The 24,288-nt window shown below is 45.8% G+C and overlaps 3 protein-coding genes across 6 annotated transcripts; 2 read left to right on the top strand and 1 right to left on the bottom strand.

Annotated features, from left to right (window-relative positions):
- The first annotated feature begins 1,485 nt into the window (after window positions 1–1,485).
- Window positions 1,486–2,433, top strand: LOC133911272 (non-specific lipid transfer protein GPI-anchored 5-like). Its single transcript, XM_062353471.1, has 3 exons — window positions 1,486–1,906; window positions 1,993–2,064; window positions 2,151–2,433. The coding sequence occupies exons 1-3, from the start codon at window positions 1,576–1,578 to the stop codon at window positions 2,276–2,278; spliced, it is 531 nt and encodes a 176-aa protein (XP_062209455.1). The 5' UTR covers window positions 1,486–1,575; the 3' UTR covers window positions 2,279–2,433.
- A 698-nt stretch (window positions 2,434–3,131) lies between these two features.
- On the top strand, window positions 3,132–4,888 carry LOC133911271 (uncharacterized). Of its 2 annotated transcripts, XR_009908635.1 has the most exons (4): window positions 3,132–3,233; window positions 3,555–3,758; window positions 3,838–4,415; window positions 4,496–4,888. XR_009908635.1 is itself a non-coding variant. In XM_062353470.1 (2 exons), the coding sequence occupies exons 1-2, from the start codon at window positions 4,200–4,202 to the stop codon at window positions 4,793–4,795; spliced, it is 516 nt and encodes a 171-aa protein (XP_062209454.1). In that variant the 5' UTR covers window positions 3,765–4,199; the 3' UTR covers window positions 4,796–4,888. The 2 variants fall into 2 exon arrangements, 1 of the variants encoding a protein (XP_062209454.1); XM_062353470.1 differs by lacking the exons at window positions 3,132–3,233; window positions 3,555–3,758 and having other exon boundaries at window positions 3,765–4,415.
- A 14,458-nt stretch (window positions 4,889–19,346) lies between these two features.
- On the bottom strand, window positions 19,347–24,288 carry LOC133913505 (type IV inositol polyphosphate 5-phosphatase 7-like). 3 transcript variants are annotated; one of them, XM_062356670.1, is made up of 13 exons: window positions 23,675–24,288; window positions 23,484–23,571; window positions 22,772–22,849; window positions 22,450–22,537; window positions 22,146–22,250; window positions 21,545–22,045; window positions 21,237–21,372; window positions 20,877–21,070; window positions 20,681–20,789; window positions 20,443–20,585; window positions 20,084–20,347; window positions 19,807–20,000; window positions 19,347–19,728 (listed from the first exon to the last, which is right to left on the bottom strand). In XM_062356670.1, exons 1-11 carry the CDS (start codon window positions 23,702–23,704, stop codon window positions 20,137–20,139), a joined length of 1,683 nt encoding a protein of 560 aa, XP_062212654.1. In that variant the 5' UTR covers window positions 23,705–24,288; the 3' UTR covers window positions 19,347–19,728; window positions 19,807–20,000; window positions 20,084–20,136. The 3 variants fall into 3 exon arrangements, with proteins under 3 accessions (XP_062212654.1, XP_062212655.1, XP_062212656.1); XM_062356671.1 differs by having other exon boundaries at window positions 20,113–20,347; XM_062356672.1 differs by lacking the exons at window positions 22,772–22,849; window positions 23,484–23,571; window positions 23,675–24,288 and adding an exon at window positions 22,627–22,747.

Raw genomic sequence — 24,288 nt, 5'->3', positions numbered from 1 at the left:
ACCTCTTGAGGGCTTATTTTACAGAGACAAGGGGCAAGTGAAATTACCACCATAACTTTAAGATATTATGTTACAATTATATGTATATGAGGGTATTTTAGATTTTTTATCCCTTATATATCATATGGTAACTAAGATATTATCATTGCTATAGCTATGCCACTATACATCATCTAAATATCTTAAGTTTAGGACATTCCCCAATGCAAGTGAAAAGAAAAAACCACGTGGATTAGAAAGTCCGAAGCACAGTGAGTTCTGTAAAGCATCATCCAAACTTGCACCGAAAATTTACACTAGTTTCTCATCGAGCTCAGAGACATAAAGAACTCCCTATGCTCGCTCTTGAGTCATGACTCATGATCACCGAGGACGCTTCACACAATCAAATATGAAATGGTAGTAGGCCAAGAACTGGAAGAAAAGTGTCACGAATTTCTTAAGATCATCAGGGTAATTGAACAACAACAAAAGGCGTAATTGAACAACAACAAAAGGCGCATACACGTCAGTGGTTGGCACTTAGCAAACAGCCCCTAAGATGGCGAAATCGAGCACATAATTAAGTAGGACGTCGCCTTTGACTACGTCGCCAACTTCTGCCAACAAGTATTACCTATACACGGACACAATTATTAGAATCCGAAGTATTACCTATACACGGACACAATTATTAGAATCTGACTCAGATTCGGTGTTCAATTCGGTATAGAAAATTTAGACACATGAAATACAACTCAGAATTTGACATGAGTATTAGAATTTTACTCGGATTTAGAATGTCCGATTCAGTAAAAGAATTGGGACGCGGTGCCCAATATCACTGCTGCCAACCAGAGCTAGCTAAGGAAATCCAGAAAAAAAACAACAGTTACTCATTTACTTTTTTTTTTTTGAAAAATAGGCAGGAGCGCTGCCAATTTATTAAGAAGAGGAAAACAGAAGTTACTAATTGATCGGACACATCGGTACCGGTTTGTTGATTAAAAACATCACAGTTATTGCAGAGTAAAAAAATGATATGTTCAATTGGATTATCATATAGTTCTAATTTTCGCGTACGCATATAGGCTTTTAGGGGAATTTTCCATGCTAATTGTGCATTTGCACTTTGATATTTCTCCTTTCTTAGATGCTTTACATTGTCGTTCCTTTCACCACTGTTGGTCGCCTGTCAGTTATCTGGATGACACACGTTACTTCCTAACAGAAACAAGAACACAAAGAGTAGCTAACAAAAGCCATATTTTGACGCTAGTACCGTTGTTAGCATCACCTAACACGGCAAGGACCAACACCAGGTTGAATTTTGAACACAATTTTTGCAGCAGATTCCCTGAAATAAGTACTGGGAATTCAATAACCACTCCTGTATGAATCGAAAAAGAAAAGATTATTTCCTTGCAGAGTAGGAAGCGGCAGCTCACCTAGTTAACCAACCCATCCACCTTCCCTAACAAATTAGTCCTATAAAAACCTCATCAACTCTGACGCAAACCTCACAGATTAACCAAGCAATCAGCGTCCGATCCAAGAACTCAGGAGGCCTCTCGCGTTAGCGAAGTGAGGAAAGAAATGGCGTCGAGAGCAAGGGCAGCCCTCGTGGCCGGGTTCCTGGCTGCCGTGGCGGCGGTGCTCGTCGCCTCGGCGTCAGCGCAGTCCGGGTGCACGACGGCGCTGGTCGGCCTGTACCCGTGCCTGAACTACATCAGCGGCAACGTGTCCACGCCGCCGGCCTCGTGCTGCTCGCAGCTCAGCAGCGTGGTGCAGTCCCAGCCGCAGTGCCTCTGCGCGGCGCTCAGCGGCGACTCCTCGTCCCTCGGCGGCGTCAGCATCAACAAGACGCGCGCACTCGAGCTCCCCCAGGCGTGCAACGTGAAGACCCCGCCGGCCAGCAAGTGCAACCGTAAGTGGTGCTCGAGAAAATCTCACCGGAGCAGAGTAGCCGAGCGTCGCTGATCGCAAGAGACTAACTTTGTGTGCTGCTTGCAGCTGCTGGCGGTGGCAACGCTCCGGGCGCGGGTACGCCGACCGCGCCGTCATCTGGCACGCCGGCGGGCGCAGGTAATATAAGAGCCACTGCTCATTGAGATACCATGACTGATTCTTTCTTACGTGACGGTGACTGACATGGCGTGAACTGGATGCAGGAACCGGCAGCGGGTCATCGAAGGCGACGCCGCCGTACCTGACATCCGGCGGCGCGTCGCTCCGTGGACCGGTGGCTCTATTGCTCGGCTTCGCGGCTGCTGCCGTCTATGCCGTCTCGGCCGTGTGAGCATTTCTGGCTCAGCTAGCTGGTGGCCTCGGTGTTTGGAGATTCAGGTTGTCATGCGTAACTGTGTGGAAATATTGTTTTAGCATTGGCGATGATCGATCGATTGAATTTTGTGCTTCGCATCTGTACTATTGGTTGTTCCCAGAGATCGTAACAAAGGATACTGTTCATGGTTTTGTTTCGATAAACCGTTCATCAGCTCCTGATATTCAGTTTGCCTGTGGTTCTTCAATGTCCCTGAATTTGAATCAAGCAGAACGGTGTCAAAGTCTGAATCTGATGTTCAGTTTGGCTGATCCGCAGCTAGCCTGCTACTAGGCTTTGTACGTACCGTGCATATACACCTGGGCAGCGTTATTACACAGGGACAACCAAGTAACCCACGTACATACATACGTAAGCAGATACGTACATATTCCCCTTTTTTTAGCCTTTTTTAAATTAATATTTTAATAATAGCCCGCGGGACTTATATTTTTAGAAACTGGCCCCTTTTGTCGCGCCACAAGCTTTAGCGTGACTAACCACTCCGTCACGCCAAAGAGCCTGGCGTGACTCCCGTGCCACGTCGGCGGGCGGTCCGCCCCGTGCCACGTGGCCGTGCCGACGTGGCAGCCTGAGTCACGCTAGAGCGCGTGGCACGACTAGAGTCGCGCCAGAGCGCGTGGCGCGACTAGAGTCGCGCCAGACCGCGTGGCGCGACTAGAGTCATGGCGCGACAGAGGCCCATACAGGTGCGCGGTTGTGTCCCCTCTGTCACGCCAAGGGCGCTGGCGCGACTCCAGTCACGCCAACCCCTTTGGCGTGACAGAGGAGTATACAGGCCCGGCGCCGGCCCTCTCTCCCGCACGCAGCAGAGGTAGAACCCCAAAACCCCGCTGGTGCCTTCTCTCTGCATTTCCACCGATTTGGTGGCCGAATAGGAAGGGATTTGAGCGGGAAGAGTCGAAGAAAGGTATCTCATCCAATCCCTCTATTTTTTTCGGTTAAATCGGTTGGCATTGCAACCTTTTGGGTTGTTAGGGTTTAGAACTTGATTCGGTTGATCTACGAAATTTCAACGTTTCGCTCTAGATCGATGGTCATATATCGTGCTATGTACGTATACCAACGCATATCTATCGTGTAGAATTTGTTGCATGCAATCGGTTGAGCGTAGGAAATTGAAATTCGTATATATATACGAAATGTATATGAGCAATGCAAGTTTTTGCATTTGTGAGATGATTTGCAGTCGAATTGAAATGAATAATGAGTAGCTTCGATATTCATGCAGTTTATCGGTATGACGTCGAATTTATGGCGCAAGCAAAAGTGGGCACATATCGGTAAGAAGTATCCCGATGTGAGTTGCAAAGATGCTCCCGTTCCCCCCGCCCTCCCCGTCCCGACTTGTGACTATGGTAAGCGAGCCGTGGTTCTTCAGTCGCTACACGAAGATACTGCCGGTCGAGCTTACTACCTGTGCTCGGATTATCGTGTGAGTGTATTTTTGTTAAAGATAATGGTAGAAGCAAATGGCAATACTTTTGCATGCATGACGTTTTAATAATTTGTAGGAGTGGGAGATGTGCTATTTCTTCCAATGGATAGATGGGCCCGATATGTATGATCAGAGGATTCTGCAGGTGAAACGGTTTAGTCAGTATCCGAAGCCATTTGACAAGTTTGTTCGTTGGGTCCCCCCACCACCAAATCCGCCAAAATTGACGGATAAAGAGAAGTGGCAATTGAAGAGTATACGTGTTGCGGATCCTCCGTTGTGCAATTGCGGAAAGCGAAGCGTACTTTGTGAACCTTCTGGGGGGTCGCCTTACTTTCGTTGCGAAGGGATGACAAGTGTAAGAAATGTGCAGGAGTCCTTGTTTACGATATGAATGCGGAAGAGTATTGTATTATGTAACATGTATATCGAACTGTAATGCAGCGCCATGGTGTAACATGTGGCTTCCGGGATCCATTGTACGGACCTGATGGTCTATGGAAAGATGAAGAAAAAGATGAAGTGAAGGGGAAAAGAGTTATAGAGCCTTGTGCCCCAAGAAAGTGCCCTTGTGGTGTGAATGTGAATTACGGGATAGTGCCATCGGAACTTGGAGTGGGGTACTACTGCGGACATGTGGTCGGCAATGATATGGTTGGTTAATGCGTAGTATTTATATTCAATGTTGCGCTATCGTATTTTTAATTGTTGTGCATATCTATTTTCTTAAGCAGAGAACGCGGAAATGTTCGTGGGAGGAGTACCTCGATAAAGGAGCGGTTGATCATGAGATTGCATGGCGGAGTAAGCGTCCTCCAAACGTGATATCAAGCTATTTGGAGAACAGGAAGAAAGAAACTCGTGATGACTACCGTGCTTTGTATCCCCCCATCAGAAGTACTACCATGGCGGGTAAAGATGTTTCGGCTACAGAGGTGGAAATAGAGACAATGAAGGCGCTTGTTGGTAATTTACCCGTGGTTATCCCGGACGACGATGACGACGAGGTGTTATATGATGGGCTAGACGATTAGACCTAGCAGCACAAATTGTCTTATGTCACCTACTTATGAACGTGATATGTAATCATTGTCGACGAGCAATGAATATTTGTAAGTCGGACTTAAATTTAATATGGCAACAACGTTGCTCATTTTCGGGTCTAGTGTGGTAATGGATTTTGTAGTATTAGTTTCAACGCTACTGTCCTGCGCTCTTTGTCTCGCATAACTTCATGTTCGGACGCCACGTCGTTCTAGTTTTTCCTTGTAAACTTCGGTTGTAAAGTTTGTTTGTTACGAGTGGCATGTGTACTATACTGACACGGACTCTGTGGTGAAGGGTAATGCACGCCCTGAGGAATTAATATCAAAATATGAGTTGGGTAAATTGAAATTCGTTTGTAAAGTGAGGGAGGGAATTTTCAACGCGCCCAAAATCTATTGGTTGGATGCGAAGGGCGAAAAGAATGTGTTGGAGCAGTTAAGAGCCATGTTAGCAAAGAATGGTTTGTCGAACATAATAAGGATAAATCTTTTACAAAAAGGGTACTGGTCACAAACCCCTGCCGCCCTGCGCTCTTTGTCACGCCAAGGAGCCTGGCGTGACTAGGCCTTGTCACGCCAACCTCCCTGGCGTGACAAGGTGCCGTGTCACGCCGAGCCTTACCATTTTGCAGTACCCCCCGGTATCGTTTGGGGGGGGGGGGGGAAGTGCCCGGCGTGACTCTGTACTGTGTCACGCCAAGGCCTCTGGCGCGACTCAGGACGCTGTCGCACCTTTGGTCTTCAAAACCCAGAACAGCCAAGGCCTAAGGAGTCACGCCACCGTGCCTGGCGTGACTCATTACTCAGTCGCGCCAGAAACCGTGAAATTGCAGAACAGGACCGCTTCCGGGGTGGGAGGGCGGACCTTGGCGTGACTGCACAGTTTGTCACACCAGACCCTTTGGCGCGACTCAGCATTGAGTCACGCCAGTGAGCTCGGCATGACAAACTGTGCAGCAGGCAGACATGAATTGTAAGGTGGTTTTTGGTGGATTCTGATATGTTGGTTTCGGTGAGACAATAGTACCATTTTAAAGACAGCTCTAATTCGTGAAGATTGGGCATGCCTCGTTATCTCCATAAGCATGTTATCTTTCCATTGTCAAACAGCACAAGGTAAAACGAAACGACTAAGAACTGAACCCAAAACAAAATAAAATTGAACAATCATACTACAAAACTTTGATGACTTGCAAAAGTGAAGAACCAGAGAGCGTTGGAAGCAACATATCGTTCTACACATTCATAGATTTCACATATTATCTTTCTCCATTACTAATGAAAATAATGTATTATCTTTCTCCATTACTAATGAAAAGCACAACATCACATGAGAAGAGAATTGGCCAGATTTCTAAGCTTGACACAGAATTATCGAATCACTTTAACATTTCAGACATTAAAGTGACCACCAAGTGGTAGAGCACAAAGTCGTGGTAGCTAAGATCACGGATTAAAGGCCCCAAACTCCTCAAAAACAAAGATGAGAGACTAGTTATTGAATGGGACATGGTAAATTCGGAGTTTAACAGTACATGTTGTCCTTGCAAACACAAACACACAAACGCAACTCGCCGAGCCAACAATGTAGTCGGTCACATCCCAGGGGTGTAGGGCTTCTTCTTCCTCCTTGCTGCATTGAGGAGACCTTGGTGCCGATCCGATATCATGCAGACTTGTCGGCCCGCTCCAATTACGTGACGGCGAACCAGGCACATAAACCAAGACCAGCTACTGTTCCGCTCTCCCTCCATCAACGCAAATGCTAGGGGGATCAATTGATCCTCTGCATCGATGCCAACAGCAATCATCAGTGCGCCCTTGTACTTTCCCGTCAAGAATGTGGCATCGACACTTATCACGGGCCAGCAATGTTTGAAGGCCTCCACGCATTGATTGAAGCACCAAAACACACGCTGCATGACCGGTTTAATGATACCGCCATCGCTGACCATCATGCCACCAGTTGATATGAACCATTTCGTCCCGGGACTGATGTGTGCAATTGCATTCAAGATCCTAGGGACCCTTGCGTACTCCTCCTTCCAATCTCCCCAAAGTAATGCCATCCCATGTTGCTTGGCTCTCCATGCCTTGCCGTACAATACCCGGTAATTTGTGAACCCAACTATAGACTCAATTAGAGAGGCCACAGTCGTGTCCGGGTCCGCCCTAACGATTGGGGCGATGCGTCAACCAAGATAAGTTGCCGTGCACTGGGAGTGCACTTGTTCCGGCCTCGCAGACCCGCAAGTGTGAGGCTGTTTTACATTTGTGACCTTCCATCGTTGGCTGTCACCTGGGATACGCCGGACCCATACACCCCATCCACAACCTTTCTGGCACGTTAAAGTGTACCTCTCCTTCGCATTCGAACGAACCACGTCGTACGGCCGGTGGTGCCGAACTGAGTAGTCCCTGAACCAAAACTTCACCTCTTCAAGACTATCAAATAACATCCCCTTCTTAACCAACTCCTTCTCACTGTCTTGTTCCTCCTCCATCGACATTAAGCCATTATCACATAGAGCATTCTTCGTCAATGAAATATCCTCGTAACCAGGCACCTCAGGCATATCCACATGTACCGCCTTGAGTGTCCTTACCTCCTGCTCCGTATAAATTCCGTCCCACCAAGCTGTCTCCTCATTCCCTCCCGCCTCTGCTCCCGCCTCAACACCACCGTGTCGTTGCCTAACATGTTCAACTTCTTCTGTCTCATCATCTTCGACATCATCCTCACTGTCGAAGGAAAATGTTTCAGTTTCCTCTGCATTTTCCTGAGCCTCCTCATCCTCAAAATAATCATCATCGAAATCATTACATACAACAGCCAGGTCAAATTTATTTGAACCACCAGCATGTGGCTCCTCAACAGATGCCCGGGGTAACTTTGCAACTGTACCATCCGCGAGTATGGTGGTATCGGCACCCTCTGCGATAATACATAGAATTTCCTGGGTCAATTGCTCAACAGGCTCAACATCCTAGCTAGTTATGCCCGGTACACCATCAACCGATGGCATCGAGCTTCCGCCTACAACCACATCAACTACCAACTCCGCGTAACAGACTTGAGAACCATTCAAACAATCCTTATACAGCTTCCAATCATTTTCTGACGCCAGCTCCATAACAATATAGTGCGCCTTACCACCCCTGCCGGCATCCAACCTTCCCCAAACGGTAACATTACTTCCTTGCGCATCAACATTCAAAACTTCCCTAACTCGAGCAACAATTTCATTGAAGCAAGGAGCGTTCCCAAATTTCAACACTTCCTCTCGCATCTTATCGATCTCCCCAGTTGTACTAACCGTGCCACCATAAAAAACACGGACAATGCGTTTCATCTACACAAACCATCCAAACATTACACGTGTATCATCGCTATAGCACGTTAAAAACCTACACATTAAACATTTTAATTCGACTAGATTACATCTCTACAATGCAAAACATCCTCCGCAAGTGTACAAATGCAAAAACTTGCGTTGCTCATATACATTTCGTATATATATACGAATTTCAATTTCCTACGCTCAACCAATTGCATGCAACAAATTCTACACGGTACATATGCGTTGGTATACATACATAGCATGATTTATGACCACCGATCTAAACCGAAACGTTAAAATTTCATAGATCAATCGAATCAAACTCTAAACCCTAACATTCCAAAAACTAGCAATGCACACCGATTTAACCGGAAAAAATTGAGGGGATTGGAGGAGATACCTTCGTAGCTCTCTTTTCCTTCAAATCCCCTTCAAAACGGGCTCAAATCCGTGGAGAATGGGGTGGGGGAGGGGGAGCTGGCACTTGGGACCTTCTCCTGCTCGCGGCCGGTTGAGGAAGAAACGGTTCGCGTGCGGGAGAGAGGGCCGGCGCCGAGCCTGTATACTCCTCTGTCACACCAAAGGGGTTGGCGTAACTGGAGTCGCGCCAGCGCCCTTGGCGTGACAGAGGGGACACAGCCGCGCGCCTGTATGGGCCTCTGTCGCGCCATGCGGTCTGGCGCGACTTCAGTCGCGCCACGCGCTCTGGCGCGACTCAGGCTGCCACGTCGGCACGGCCACATGGCACGGGGCGGACCGCCCGCCCACGTGGCACGGGAGTCATGCCAGGCTCTTTGGCGTGACGGAGTGGTCAGTCACGCCAAAGCCTATGGCGCGACAAAAGGGGCCAGTTTCTGAAAATATAAGTCCCGGCGGGCTATTATTAAAATATTAATTTAAAAAAGGCTAAAAAAAATTCAAACAGAGCACCACCCTCTGTTACAGCATTCAAGGGATTCCCTTCACGGATTTTCGTTCCTCCAGCATTATAAGACTATGCACAAGGGATTCCCGTCGCGGGCGAAAATTCTGTCGTGAAAGGATTTTTGTTCTCTTCAGCGTTTTAATGGTTTCCCTTCACGATTCCATCACGAAGAGATTCCCAAGATCAAGGACGGGATTTTCTCTCCTTTCCCTTCGTGATTCCACTCGTAGAGAAGCTGTTGGAGATGAGAGAAAATAAAGAGAATGAAAACGGAAAAGAGAATTGGGAAGAGAACGAAATGAAGGGAATATGGTTGGAGACCGCCACGGCCTCCCTGATGCCGGACGGTGTGCCCTCTGCGTCCTGCTGGGTAACATGCACCTGAGTAGGATGGGTCTCGTGGAGGCTGATTACATCTACAGCTTTGACATGCTCAGCAAGGGCCCCCAGTGGTTTGGACGTGTTCGCAACTGCGATACCTCCGGGCCTGTCATCTTGCCTTACAATCTCTTCACGCGAGAGGAAGCTTCCAACACAAGAGAGGAACCGGATGCAGGAACCGGCAGTGGATGGAAGGCGACGCCAACGACACCGCACCTGACATCCGGCGGCGCAACGCTCCGGGGGGCGGTGAGCTTGGGGAGCTCGCGTTTGTTGGGGAATCGCTCAAACTAATCACTCGATCTCACCGAATCGCTGGCATTTTGACGAACTTAGCAAGTGCGCTACTAAACATTTTCAGCCAGTTGTCGAAAAAATAGAAACAGTCTGCTAAGGAACTCAGTTTTTGCGCTGCAAGAACCTTGCTGCTTTTCCGGGTTTTTCATTCAACTAAATAGCAAAACGGATACACAACGTGGCCATGAAGCTGCAAGGTGCGCCACGATCTCCATGACCATGCCATCCCATAGCCCGATCATGCTGCACCAGTACAGACTGAAGAACCGGACTCTGAACTGAAAAAAACGCTAACTGACGCTGACCGAATAAACCTAATTGAACCTGATCTAAGACCAGCTAACAAATCGAACGTGCAACTATTAAATCTATCAATCTCCCCCTTAATTCTTGCACTTTCTTACTTGAGCTCAACAACACCGATCTTCTTGCGTTGATCCTGAAATCTGACGTGACCAAGAGGTTTATTGAGCAGGTCTGCAAGTTGTCTGTCAGAATTGACAAACTCCAACTCAATCCTGCCTTCATCCACACATTCCAGAATGAAGTGGTACTTGGTGTTGATGTGCTTGCTTCTTTCATGCAAGACATGATTCTTGCTCAAAGCAATAGCAGACATGTTGTCCACCTTGAGTCTTGGTGTCCTGGCCTTTGTTCTGAGCATATTGCCCTGCAACCGAACCAACCAAACACCTTGGCAGGCAGCCGCTGAAGCAGCGATGTACTCCGCTTCACAAGACGATGGTGCTGCCACTCAGCTGCTTCTGGGATTGCCATGAGATGGGCTTGCCACCAAGAAAGAAGAGTATGCCGATTGTGCTCTTCCGATCATCTACATCGTCAGCCATGTTAGAATCACTGTATCCAGTCAGACAAGGATCTGAGCTCTCCTCCTTGTTATAGAAGATGCCAAGCTTCACTGTTCCAGCGATGTATCTTAGCAGGTGCTTGACTACAGCAAGATGATCTTGCCTTGGTGACTCCATAAACTGGCTGACATACCCAACTGCACAAGGTACTGGAGACTTCCGATGACACTCCGATAGAGGGTGGCGTCCACTATTTCCCCATAGCCTAGTTTTGACAACTTCAGCCGAGCTTCCATGGGAGTTTGGCAAGGATTACAACCTACCATTCCAGCCATCTCAAGTAGCTTCAGAGCATAAGTTGTCTGACGAATTTCACTACATTTGCTTCCTTGACGAACCTCAATTCCAGATAACTAGCGCATCAACCTGTGCGATTGCACAGGCTAGAAATTTAGCATACAACTGAATTTTAGATATTTATGTTAATAATAATTGTATGCTAAGATACATCAGCTATTTATATTTAAATATTAGAATATAAAATATAAATGTAATTTTTATTCATAATATTGAAATCATATTTATTATTTGTGAATAGATCTAATTTATAATTTTCATTTTATGTGTTATGCAAATTGATTTTTATTTGTTTCTTGATTTTTTGAAATTATTATTATTTTTAATATCGTCACCGTATCTCATATTATTATTTTTAAATACATTATAAATTCTTTGATATTACTTTTATGTGATAATCCGTATATGTTTGCGTTCTGTTGTTTTAATTTTGTAATATTTGATTACACGTATATTTAATTGGCATATTTTAATTGATTTGGAAAAGTGTGTTTATTGCTAACGTAACTAAGTTGGAGTTTGCTAACGTAACCTTGTTGGACAAAGGATATCTATAAAAAAAAGAAGTAAAGATCAGGAAGGAAGTAGTCTTAGAGTTGGACTCTGATTTATTTTTTAATCTTTTTATTTCTTCTGGTTGTTGATCTATGGTTACAGTTAGTCAATCAATCAATTCGACGGTCGGATGTTTTGCTTTTTTATGAGAATTTCTAGGATTTTTCTAGGATTAATATGGAGGCACCAAAAAGAGCCTCCAATTAGTAAATATAAGATATGACAGTAGTCCAAGATCACTCATCCGGAACAAATTCATCATCTCGGCCTTGAAGATTGCAATGCCATCGTCAATTTGCCCAGTTATGACCAAGTCATCAATATAGATCCCAACTATCAGCCGGGAATCCAAATCACCTTGAGTGTAGAGTGCATGATCGCAGTTGCTTCTGTGAAACCCAAGTGAGTGCAGACTTGCATCCAATTTTGCATTCCATGCTCGAGGAGCTTGCCGTAACCCATATAGCGCTTTACGCAACTTCAAAACCTGTCACAGATGTTTGTCATCTACAAACCCAGGTGGCTGCTCAACATAGATTTCTTCATCAAGGTCACCATTGAGAAATGTAGTCTTCACGCACATGTGATAAACTCACCACCCCTTCTGCGCAACCAGTGCAATCAACAGCTGAACCGAGTCCAGCCTTGCCACTAGCACGAAGGTCTCCTCAAAATCAACCCTAAATCTCTGAGCATATCCTTTTGTGATGAGACATGCTTTGTGCCGGATGACATTGCCTAGTTGATCCAGCTTGATTGATCTTGTACACCTATTTGAGACCGATTGCCCGACGATTTTCTAGGAGATCAACCAATATCCATGTTTGATTTGCCTCTATGGACGCCATTTCCTCCAGCATTGCTTGCCTCCACGATTGATACTGCTCAGCTTCAGCGAAGGTTGCTAGCTCTTCTCCTACTGACAGAAACAACCCGTTTGATAACATCAGTTCATCAGACCCAAGCTCCCGTGACACCAGACCAGGATGTGCCATCGGGCCAAGCAGGGTGTCAACGCGACAGTAGCGTAGAGGTGCATCATCATGATCCACATCAAGTGGTGGCTCCTCGGATGGTGGTGAGATGAACTCCTTCAGGCTCATCGCCGGACTTACCGCAGACAGCGTGGTAGGCACCTAGCCACCTTCTCCCGACGAGGCAAGTGCCCTGGGCCCCGTGGCATGCGCTGTGCTCCAACCTCTCTTTGAAAGAACAGTGGCGAGCTCGACGCTGAATGGTTCACCGCTCACATAGGGATGTTCTCCTCCACCACTCCAGTCTCAGCTCACCGATTCATCAAAGAGCACATCTCGCGTCACATGAACTCGATCACTTACTGGATCATAGACCCGATAAGCCTTTGAACCGAGCTCGTAGCCGACAATACCATCGGTGTACTTCAGCTATCGAGCTTCTTCAGATTTGGTCGTGCTACCTTCGCATGCGCCAAACAACCAAATGTTCAAAGAATTGCACATGAGGTTTTTGGCCATACCAAGCTTCAAATGGAGTTTTGTTGATGACACTCTCCGTGGGCGATCGATTCAGGATGAACACCGTCGTTGTCACCGCTTCTCCCCAGAACCTCCTGGGCATTAACTTTGCCTTCATCATGCTTCGTGCCATGCCAGCACTGTCTGATTCTGGCATTCCACCACACCATTTTGTTACAGAGAGTATGGTGCGGTGAAATGGCGATCGACTCCTTCTCCGGCACAGTACACGCCGAACTCCTTTGACGTGAACTCCCCACCATGATCTGTCCGGAGCACGCCGAGCTTCTGTTTGGACTCAACCTCAGCCTTGGCCTGCACCTCCTTCACTGCCGCCAGGGCTTGATCCTTTGTAGCCAGGAGTGTGAGCCACAATAGCGACTCAGATTGTCAACGAGAAGAAGAAAGTACTGCTTGCCGCTTAGCATGACTGGTCCACAGAGATCGCCATGGACGAGCTCGAGCATTCTCTCAGCATGATAATTGGCCTGCTTGGGGAACAGCGTGTGATGATGCTCGCCGTCCAGACAGCCATCACAAAGCTGCTCAACATGGTCGATGTCTGACAATCCGCGCACCATCTTCTTCCTTGCAAGTTCTCTGAGCCCTTTGAAACTCAGATGGCCCTACCGTCCGTGCCACAGCCATTCGTCCTCCTTGCCATGGGCCGTGAGACACACCGGCTGCACGACATTCAGACTGAGAAAATACAAGCGCGACGGGGAGCGCATTACCTTTGCCAACAGTCATCGCTGTTCATCCTTGATCCGAAGAACAGCCTTGTTGATTTTCACTTGGCAACCATCTTCATCAAGCTGACCAATACTGATGATATTTGTTGTGAGGGCACCCCGATGAGAGCACGCTATTCACCATTCTTGCAGGCGAAAAAATTCAGAGTACGAGAAATCAGAGTACGAGAAAAAAATTCAGCTCCTGGATAAAAAATGGCTGGAGTACGAGAAATCGTAATCAAGCATGCATGACGTGTGTGCAAACCTCGAAGCGCCCCGGCGTGGAGACTGGGCTGAGGAGCATGACGACGCGGAACCACTCCGATTCGTGCGTGTTGGCCGAGTACACGACGATGGCGCCGGCCGGGATCACCATGACGTCGCCCTCTCTGACGCAGAACGACTCCCTCCTCCCCCTGAACAGCAGCACAACGACGCCCTCGCCTTCCTTCACGTACACGACCTCATCGACGTCGTAGTGGTTGGGCTGCAGGAACGCGCGCGGCGCGGCCTCGAGCTCGGCGACGCGGTAGTTGCCGACGGCGCCCTCGATCAGCTCGTGCAAGCTCACGTACGCACGCACACGTACGTACCTTCACGTCCATGCATGCATGCACGTGCCTATCCATCCCTCTGCACGTACGTACGTCACTCTAGCACTCTACCGCATCTGCGTGATAGGAGTACAGACCAACAGCGTATCCATCGTCCATGCATGATGCATCTGTGCATGCAGCAGTAACTGCAATGGGTCTGCATGTGGCAGCAGGCAGCTGAGGCAGGTTCGTATCGCAGCTGCACGTACTGCGCCGCAATTACTACCAGGGAGCCGTGCTCTGGTGACATTGGCACGGATTGCGTTGCGACCGCCGTACGCACGAACTGATCGGTCATGGAGTTTCGTTCGTGTCTACCTCTTTTTGCCGTGGTCTTTGCTCGATCGATTCGCGTGTATGTATGATAAGTAGCATGCGAAACTTTGACTCGATGATCAATCAGAGTGCAATTCGTGAGCTCACCTAATGCGCATCGAGTCAGTGCCTACGAACCGACCAATTCGTACAAAACCGTCCCCACTACGTGCAGCAAAATAAAACAGCTGCAGCCGGCTACAGTCGCGTCCAAGGTCTTAAAGAAGGCAATGCAATGCAAAGCAAAGGGCTGAGCTGCCACATCTGATCCGCTAGTCTACTCATCCATCAATCTTGCTTGGCCTGGCTTTCGATCTGGCATCCATCGATCACTTTATTTTCTCTTCAAAATCTCGTTCTCGAGAGCACAGGAAGCTCGGTCAGATCCATCCATCGTTTTCAGTTGCAGAGGCGCACGCGTACGATCGTACAGCGAGCAGGACACAGCAGCTGCGCAGAGACCGGGGGCGCAGGAAAAGGGAAGGCGAGCACGGGACCAGGGCCGCGTCAAGGCCTCAAGGGTCGTACTGCCCGCCACGCTCGTTGGCCGGACGCCATGCCAACTATTTTTTTTAACTCGATTTTATTTAGGTACGAGAGTGGTTAAAAATTCTAAATATTTTTATGAGTATATTACAGCTTACTAGCAATTCATTTTAATTGATTTAATAAAAAATCCTAATCTAATATTTAATTAAAAATTCTCAAAAAGTCTACTTTTATAACTTCTAGTATTTTTTTATAACTCAAATAAATTCTTAAAAATTAGAAAAAAAATTACTAATATTTTTACCATATGATGTACTAATTTATAAAAATAGTTTCAACCTTATATTATTTGGTGAAAAAGTGAGTCGCTTTGTAATGCAATAAATAGCCATATGGACAATCAAACACAATATCTTCTCAGCCAGGTTGAACATATACAGCTAACCAAATTTACCCTGTTGCATCTCCCTAGCCTGACTTAACTCAGTCTACTTCACTAGAAATGAGCCTGGTTGAGCCATAAAGACAACCAAACAGGCCTGCATTTTCAACAGTATAGATAGCTTGCTAGCTATAGAGTGTACATGTCATCTACTCGCTTCATCTTAAAATAGATGGTATTTTAGAGTTGAGCATAAGTGGCGAGGGATAATTCCTAAACATAATTTCGGGGTGTACCGGTCGATGGGCGCGTGAACGACACTTGAGATATGCGTGTGTTTGTGATGAACTAAATAACATATGGATTATCCAAGTTCAGATCTCCCGAAGGATAACAGCCCTAGGAAACCCCTCGAACTGAGTTAATTTCATGATTGGTCAATATTCCTGTACTACCCCTTATTGGTACGGAGGGACGGAGGAGGCTAGGTTAGCCGAAAGATGTCCTATATATTTTGTTATTAGTGTTTGTGAACTAGTTATCCATCCCTACTCTTACAAACTGGGTACTCCTCTCTTTATATACCAGAAATAAGTAGACCTTACAAGTGGGCAGTACAGGAGGAGAAAAAAGGGGTCACTTGTTGGGATTCTGGAAGTCTACCCCCATTTCTGGTATCTACCAGAAGTGGTCATTCTTTCTATTAGAAACTTGAAGAGTGGAAGACCTTTTTTTCTGTCCTCAAGATGACCATACCCAAAAGGCCACACATCCGATTAGTTTTAGGGTACCCTCTTATCTGCTTGGGAATTTTGCCTGGCTGATGGCTCCAGATCATGTCGTAGAGGTAGTGTTGGTGCAGGGAGACGCGTAGGTTAGAGGGTTAGTTGTCCCGATGCGGTGAGGTCTCTGAGCGCTTTCTGTTACTGAGAGAAAACGAGATCTTTCCTACCATGGGGCCTAGCGTGGTTCTTGGCGATCGCGACCATCAACAGTCCTACCAACGAACGTGGTGCTTGCCGCTGTAGTTTGGCCTCATGTCGCGAGGGGGGGGGGCATTCGTGCAGTGTAACAGCCTTGGTGATGACGCTGTCAAAGATCGCGTCCTCTACGATAGTTACTCTAGGTGACACTGTGGTGGTTGAGGCTGTGTCAGAGTGTCCCTGTGTCTAGCGTCGGTCTGATTCCCCTCTGGGCGCGTGGCTTGGGGATCATCGCCGGCACCCGAAACACGGGAGCCTTTCTTGTGCCCCGTTGCATGAACTGTCATGCAAACCTCCCGTTGAGCCTCAGAGCCTTTAGACTCCTATTTGGTATCCCATACCTAGGGCACACCAGGATCATCTAGGTCGTACCCTATGACGAACACCTCATAGTGATCGGGGTCCTCGGAACGGGACTCAGCAGTTGCCGTGGATCCGATCATGGGTAACCCAATCTAGTCTCCAACACTTATCAAAATACAGAAACACGCCCCCTAACTGGCGCGCTAAATGTCGAGGGTTAATTCGTGACAATGATTCCAGGGTATATCGATCGATGGCCGCGTGAATGATGCTTGCGGTATGCGTGTGTTTGTAATGAACTAAAGAATATAGGGGTTATCCAAGTTCAAGCCTCCCGAATGATAACAGGCCTACGTCCTGTGTATTTTATTATCATTATTTATGAACTGGTTATCCATCCCTCCTCTTATAAACCAGATCCTCCTCTCTTTATATACCAAAGAGAAGGAGACCTTACAAGTGGACCCTTTTATGCTGACCCATACCTTAGCTAAACCTCCCATCTCTAGGCTATTTAAAATGGGCGACGCACGTGCCTCTTTTTGTTCTGATGAAGCAGCTAAGCCCATTCCATCCGCTGGACACCTCCACACCTATGTCACCCCGGTCAGCCGGTGCGCCACGTCCCAACATCGGTCTCGCACGCGCGCCTGTGAAGCAGTCTAACACGCCTGTGAGCCCGTTCCGTAGCGTTTAATGCTATGGGACAGGGCATGGCACCACTGTGCTGGTCACGACTTGTCTGCTTGGGAGGAGTGCCCAGGGAAGGAAAACACTTGAGTGAAATACATTTAATGAGAATAGATTAATTTGATGTGTACCTGTCCTGTGACCAACGAAGGCTGGTCGTAGGAATCTCTTATGCGGTAAGGATCTTGGTCACGAAGATACAAACTGGTCGCGCGGTGAGACACTGGTCTAGAAAAGAATCTTCTGCCAACTGGTATTGGCCGGTGTGGACCCTCGGGACAGGGGACCCCCTATTCTACACATCGACGGTAAGTATTAAGGTGAAAGATAAAATGACTATCTTACCCTTTTTAAAAACCATTCATTGTGTGAAAAATGAGACTTCATTGAGAAGAAAGTTATTTAATGGAGAGGTATGACTGAAAAATTTAGACTAAAGTTATAATAAAATTATAGAGCGTTATATTTAAATATTATAGAAGAGGCTAAACATCATCTATTTTAAGATGAAGTACAATATATATTGTACCAAATATAACTTCTTTGATAGACTATCTATAAGTCTTTTTATGTTTATAATGCTTACACATTATGTCTCGTTTTTATTATAGACGTTTTCTTTAATAAGAATTAGTTACGTTCACTCTTCCCTTTTTCCTCTGCATAGAACAAATGCTGATATAGACCAGCATATAGCTGGCTGATGTGTCATTGTTGAAGACGGTCTAATGCTGCAAGAAGAACAGAGCCAATACCAGCGGGCCACCTCGCCGTGCTTGCGATCACCGAGGTCAATACACAAACCAGAGTCGGCGCCGGCACCTCGGGGGTAGCTCGGACCAAATGTTTAAACCGCCATTGGAAGTGGGCGACGCATATTATCAAAGGAGAAAAGAGGTAATACTAGATGGATCGACGTACTCGAGAAGATATATACGGTCGGCTCAATGACGCTGCTTCGTACGAAACTCCCAGAAAACTGTCGTCTGTGTGTCATCTCAAAGCCAACAGGAACCGGTTTCCTGTGCAGTCGTAGTAGCGACTACAACTTAAACAGTTGCTACTGCGACGGTCCATGCCAAAAACGGACGGATGAGACAAGATGATCTAGATTGTTCGCGGAGAAAACGGACGGTCGAGATCCGGTGCAGTCGCTTAAGGTGCAGTGGCAGGAGCGACTGCACCGGAACCTCGTGCAGCCAACAGCGTGCTATACAACAGCAGCGAGACATTGTTCACGACTAACGGTCAAAAAGAGGAACAGGCAAGCAGATGCGTTGCTGGTCCTTCAGATGCACCGAGTTGTTTCTTTCCCTTTTAACCTGCTGCTTTATCTTTTACTGCCTTTCCTTGCAGAAAAACATCTCTTCCTTTTGCTTTCTATTCTACCTTCCTTCCTCTTTGGAACCAAGAACATTTTTACCACCCATAATGTTAGAATTAACTGATTTCTTGGTTGATTTCACCCTTCACCAAATTAGCTCCAAATGCTGTTCTCACCTAGGATTCCAGTGAAGGGAGAAACAGCAGCAGGCAACCATCAAAAGTCAATACCACCTATCTTCAATTCTCAATCACATCTCATGCCCATTGAAGTGCAGGTAGCCAAGCTGGTGCCTGGTAGTTGTGGTTGTGACATCACAGCACGTGACTCCCCTCAGCTGGGACCAAAAGGTGGTCAAAGGCTTGCTCTTCCAACAAGCCAAAGAGATGTGAGCACTAAACAAGACTAACCAACTTGCTAAATGAATGCTTTCGTACAAGACTGTATCCAGTGGAGGACAAGCAAACTGATAAAGTATACCACCATGTAGTCCGGCATGGGAACAAGGCTCTATCCAAGAATTACTAGAAAATATAACTTAACTTTTTAATTTTTTTGTCACAGCAAATGCTGGCATCATTTTGCTTCTCAAGTACAGAAGTTATGCACATGATAACAACTTTGCAAGCCTCCCAAGTCACATCAATCTATCCCTGTTCTCTCTCAGCGCTGGAAATCATGATCCAGGATCAGTTCAATGCAAGCATCATTCCCTTTGCCGATTTGCAATCATTTTACACCTCATGCTGATACTGATACACAGGTCAGCTTGCAAAGTTCACAAAGGCAAAGGGAGAAGAAAAATGATGATGTTTATAAACGAGGAAATCAAATGAAAGACGATGGTTGGCTGAGCTGTATAGTTAATGATGTACAGGTGTGGGCTGATCCTTGTTTGAACATAGCTGTTCACAGGCACACGGTTAGTTGCAAAATTGCTCAATATCCTGGAACAATAGAGAGATATGTTAGGCCTATGCAGGAGATCAAGTTTTCCACATATCAAGAACTAAGAAGTTGGTTACCTTTATGTTAATTTTTGCATAATGTGCTTCTCAAGCATCTGACTTGGGGTTAGAACTCGGCAATAATTATTCAAAGTCAAGCGTGCATCTAGAAAGCTAACAATAAAGACCCGATGAAAAAATATTGTCAGGTTTACATCTGATCATCTAACCAATATTTGACCCCAATTATTGTTCATCAAGAATCTGTCAACCTGTGTCATCAATGGAGATGTGTAAATAGAAGGAATATATGTAAAAAAACAAGCAATTTTTAGTGAGAAGCGACCAAGCTTACTCAAGTTAATGCAGAAAACAAGCTCCAACCTTATGTCAATGTGAGCCAGATTACTAGAACCCTCCACAGCTGTGAGAATATGGCAAAAGCTCTTCCACCTCAATTCTAGAGCTAAATAAGCCTGTGTTTTTTCTCCTCAGGCGGACAATTTCAACCTCCACCATGAAAACACTGTACACTGGTCTGTGGTCTGAGAACCGAGATTCTCCACGAACATACGACAACTGAATGAGGCCATTACCATACCACAAAATGCGGTCACACCTTTCAGCAGAAAAAGAAAATATCCTCAATGAGTTGCTTGGAAGTGATACAAAGCAGGAGTAAATTTTGGTAGATACAAGCACAAAAGAAGTTACCAAGCTGGTGTTCTCCTCTTTTCTTTAGGACACACTCCAGAATAACGGTCTGAGTTGAATGAGTATTTATATGTTGGAGGAAAATAAATCCTTCCTTCTTTCCATCCCTGGAAAACACGCCCATGTCTTTGTTCTATTCGAAGCTGTTCCAAAACAAGTAACTCAAACATGGTCCGGATGGCTGACACTAATAATTCTTTTAAGTAATGTTGTTGTATAGCAGAGCAGTGCAATTTACCTGATCTTTCTCCAATAGTTGCTTCCAATTATGCATTTCCACAAGAGCTTTCGCTGAACAATATGAAAGGGCAATCCGGTAATTCAAGTCCCCAAGCCATATAATACGACTGCAATCAGGATCAGAAGGAATATCCGATTAGTGCCATTTTTCTGTTACTACTACATCACTACAACAAAGGAGCATAAATTCGTACTCATGCTCAAGAATTGTTTCTGGTGACTTGACATCAGCCACACCTCGGACCCGAGGAAATCTAGTCTTCCTTACAATTTCCATGACATCAGAATTCCTTCGCAGTTCATCTCCCTCCTTTTCCCCAGAGGTCAAGTGACAACAGATAAAACAGAAGGTTGTGTGGTGCAAAGACATGCTTATTGATATTGACCCCTGCAGCAAAACAGAAGCATCTTGAGTAGTCTATATTGTAGTAACAGCGAATAACCATCCACGTCCAATGTGAATAATCTAAGAATATTGTGCCAATCCCCAGTAAACTTCTTAGAAAAATGCATAGCAGGTAAAATTAAAACCATGCAGAATATACATCATTTACCTTATTTCCAAGATAACCCATTAGTCCTCTACCCACACAAGAAACTTTCAGGTTTCTCACATCATTTCTTATTTCGCTGCGTACCCAAATGGTGAGAAATATACCAACCATCTGCTTGCTGGCAACTAAACAGTACCTGGTACAGACACAACATTTCCCAAGTAAATTTTCAGGAGCTTAGAAAAAGAAGTATCATATATTGGGCTCAAATATTCAAAGCTTTATAATAGATTCACATATGGAAGAGAAAGAAATTATATACAAGAACAATCATATGTGAAGCTTTATGGAGTTCATCAAGAAAATACCTAGATGTATCTGGCTGCTCATTGTTTTCTTCCATAGGTGCTGAGGCACCATAGCCATATGGGAATGGTAAAAAATATGCTCCATTACTTGTGGCCTCGTCAATATATTCATCATCTGGTGATCCCATGAACGGAAAATTTCCATCAAAATCACTTGGTCTGCCTCCCAAGCCAGCTGGGTCGCACACACTAAACCTACGATCCAACCTTGGTTGCGATAACATATAATTTCCTTCAATTCTTAAACTCTGGCTAAGATTGTGGAATGATCTGCGATGTAAAAATGAGGGATTATCCTGTCTTCTCAATGATCCCTCAAAATCAGCATCCAGTTCCACAACCGGATCAGGGACAGGAGATGGTGTGCGATAGCCACCATAACAGCCCACCCCAGGATTCTTATTCAATGTCCGTCTAATGAGTGATACCCACTTTTTTGCAGGGAGATTATCTTCAGTGCCAAGAACATTCCCAGCATTCAAAGGAACAATTTCTTGAAATCTGCCGAGGAGAAAAAAAAGTTTAAGGGAAATAACTCAAGAGCGTAGTTGGTTAAGTCAAATTTGGTTTAAAATTTACGAAGCCCTTGGGCAGTACACACCCTAACACATAGATATCAGCTGGAGGTGAAGAATGGAGCCACTCATCTAAATTTAGTCCCCTTGGTGGGGATTTACCACCGACATTCCATGTGGAGGCAAAGATTCTACAAAAGCAAGGAAACAAAAGAGTACTTCGTCAGATTATCGCAGTGAAGTCGAAGTGCAAGAACTGCCTAAAAGCGATGTTGTCCATGTCAATTGATTGATATTCAAACACGAGTTGCAAACTACCATATTACTACCACACAACAGATCAGTTGGTATGTGCAGAGAAACTGCAGTTTATTTGGTTTCAAAGCCTACCTGTAATCTTGAACTTCTGTCAGTCTTGCCGCATCGAAGTCGTTCCTTCCTACACGGATCTGGTCCATATTCCGCTTCACCGACCGGTCTATAGGTCATTAAGGAACAACAGAAACAAAGAACAATCAGATGAACTGGAAAAAAGCACATACTAGAAGAAAACTTAATTTGGAGGACCATTTAAATTAGTTTAGCAAAAAGAGGAGCTCAGGGGGCGAAAAAGAGCTCTGGCAAAATAAAAGGAAGTTAGCTGCGATCTTTGATGTCTGGAGAGAGAGAGAGAGAGAGAGAGAGAAGTGTGGTCCAATTGCGTTAACTGTACCAGTTCTGCTTTTCTTGGCTGTGCCTGCCTCCCTCTCTGAGCAGCTGGTCCTCCATTCACCACCATGACCGTCCCTCCCTGGATCACTAAACAAATTAAGCCCAAACGAAACAAAGGCAGAAAATGCAAAGAAAATGCCATTTGTTTGAGTTCGTTTGAGCAGAGCAGTTGTCTTGGAACTGAAAGCAGAAACTTAGACTGGTAAAGATGCTTGAGATCAGAAACATACAAAAAAATCCAAGCAACAACAGACAAACATCTGCATCACTTGGGAAAAGGTGTCTGATTGGGACATTCTACGGGCCTGCATATTCAGTGGATCATTACCAGGAACTAAGACTTAAATGTAGCCGCGTCTCCGGAGAAAAATAGGTTGTTGATGGGACCTGTTTGGTTGTGATGTATCTCTGAATCAAAGTAGGAACTTAGATTGGAAAAATCTGATGATTTCAGAAACTACAAGCGCAAGATGATAAAATTTTACTCAACAAACATTCGTAAACCACATGACCAGTGAGGGAGAACCAGCCACACAAAAGCAGCAAAAGTAAAAGCACATGTTTTGGTCGTGACTTGAGAATTTAGAGTGCCTCGATTTTCTACATATAAGAGTTAAACTGAAGTAATTTGGCGATGACAAAGAAATACCCCCAAATCCTCATCTCTCTCTTTGAATTGAAATGGTTTGATCAAAACGCAGCATTGACATTACCTTGGCTGGCATCATAATCTGCATGGAAATCCTGAGCCTTAGTCTTGATGTTGAACCACTTCCTCACAATGGATTTCGACCAGGAGAGCTACACATCAACAAGAGAAACACACCACGTCGATCAAAAACAAAGAAAACGAAACAACACGATGCCCCCAGATTGAACCGAATGGAAGGAACTAAGCACAGACCTTGCTCTTCTTGTTGCTCTCTTCTCTCATTGTCTCATAGCTCCGTGTCCAAAGCAATGGAAGAATCTACGCCCCTCCCTCCTCTAATACTCTCCGGAGGCTCCTCTTTGCCCCCAAACAAGGCAAGCAGCGACCTTTGCGCGAGGAAACCTCAAATCCCCCCACAAATTTGTCTCCAAGACCAGATTTTGATCCGGGAGCCGCAAATCTTGGACCGAATTGGCCGCCGAGTAGGAGCAATGTGCAAAAAAACTCGCCAGGGATCAAGAATCCGGATTCACTTGGAGCAAAAACCCACCAAATCTCTCTCCTAATGGGAAGCAATGGCTCTGCGGCCTACACGCCACAGCGGTATGGCAGCCGCAGAGCACCACCTTAGCTCGCCTGAATGCTTCGTGGCAGGCCTTGAGTTCTAGGGGTTAAGACTAAAGGTACAGGACTAGGAGCAGTGTGTATCTATGGTGGTGTGTGCAATGCTAAAGCGAAATGCAAGGCTCCTGATCTGCCTTCTTTCTCTGCTTTCGCTGCCTCTTTTATCCTTCACTGCGTGTCCATATCTCTCTCTCTCTCTCTCTCTCTCTCTCTCTCTCTCTCCCTCTTTTTCTAATCACCCT

Source organism: Phragmites australis, chromosome 3 (assembly GCF_958298935.1).
Source record: "Phragmites australis chromosome 3, lpPhrAust1.1, whole genome shotgun sequence".
NCBI lineage: Eukaryota > Viridiplantae > Streptophyta > Magnoliopsida > Poales > Poaceae > Phragmites > Phragmites australis.
The sequence above is the reverse complement of the archived record's forward strand: the minus strand, read 5'-3'. Positions and strand labels throughout refer to the sequence as shown.

Coding starts and splice junctions, on each gene's coding strand:
- LOC133913505 (XM_062356670.1), bottom strand. CDS start 23,704: ATGAGAGAAGAGAGCAACAAGAAGAGCAAG. Junction 21,071..21,236: donor TGGGTTATCTTGGAAATAAG/GTAAATGATGTA, acceptor GTTTTGCTGCAG/GGGTCAATATCAATAAGCAT. Junction 20,586..20,680: donor AACTATTGGAGAAAGATCAG/GTAAATTGCACT, acceptor GTTTTGGAACAG/CTTCGAATAGAACAAAGACA.
- LOC133911272 (XM_062353471.1), top strand. CDS start 1,576: ATGGCGTCGAGAGCAAGGGCAGCCCTCGTGGCCGGGTTCCTGGCTGCC. Junction 1,907..1,992: donor GCCGGCCAGCAAGTGCAACC/GTAAGTGGTGCT, acceptor TGCTGCTTGCAG/CTGCTGGCGGTGGCAACGCT. Junction 2,065..2,150: donor TGGCACGCCGGCGGGCGCAG/GTAATATAAGAG, acceptor AACTGGATGCAG/GAACCGGCAGCGGGTCATCG.
- LOC133911271 (XM_062353470.1), top strand. CDS start 4,200: ATGCAGCGCCATGGTGTAACATGTGGCTTCCGGGATCCATTGTACGGA. Junction 4,416..4,495: donor ATGTGGTCGGCAATGATATG/GTTGGTTAATGC, acceptor TTTCTTAAGCAG/AGAACGCGGAAATGTTCGTG.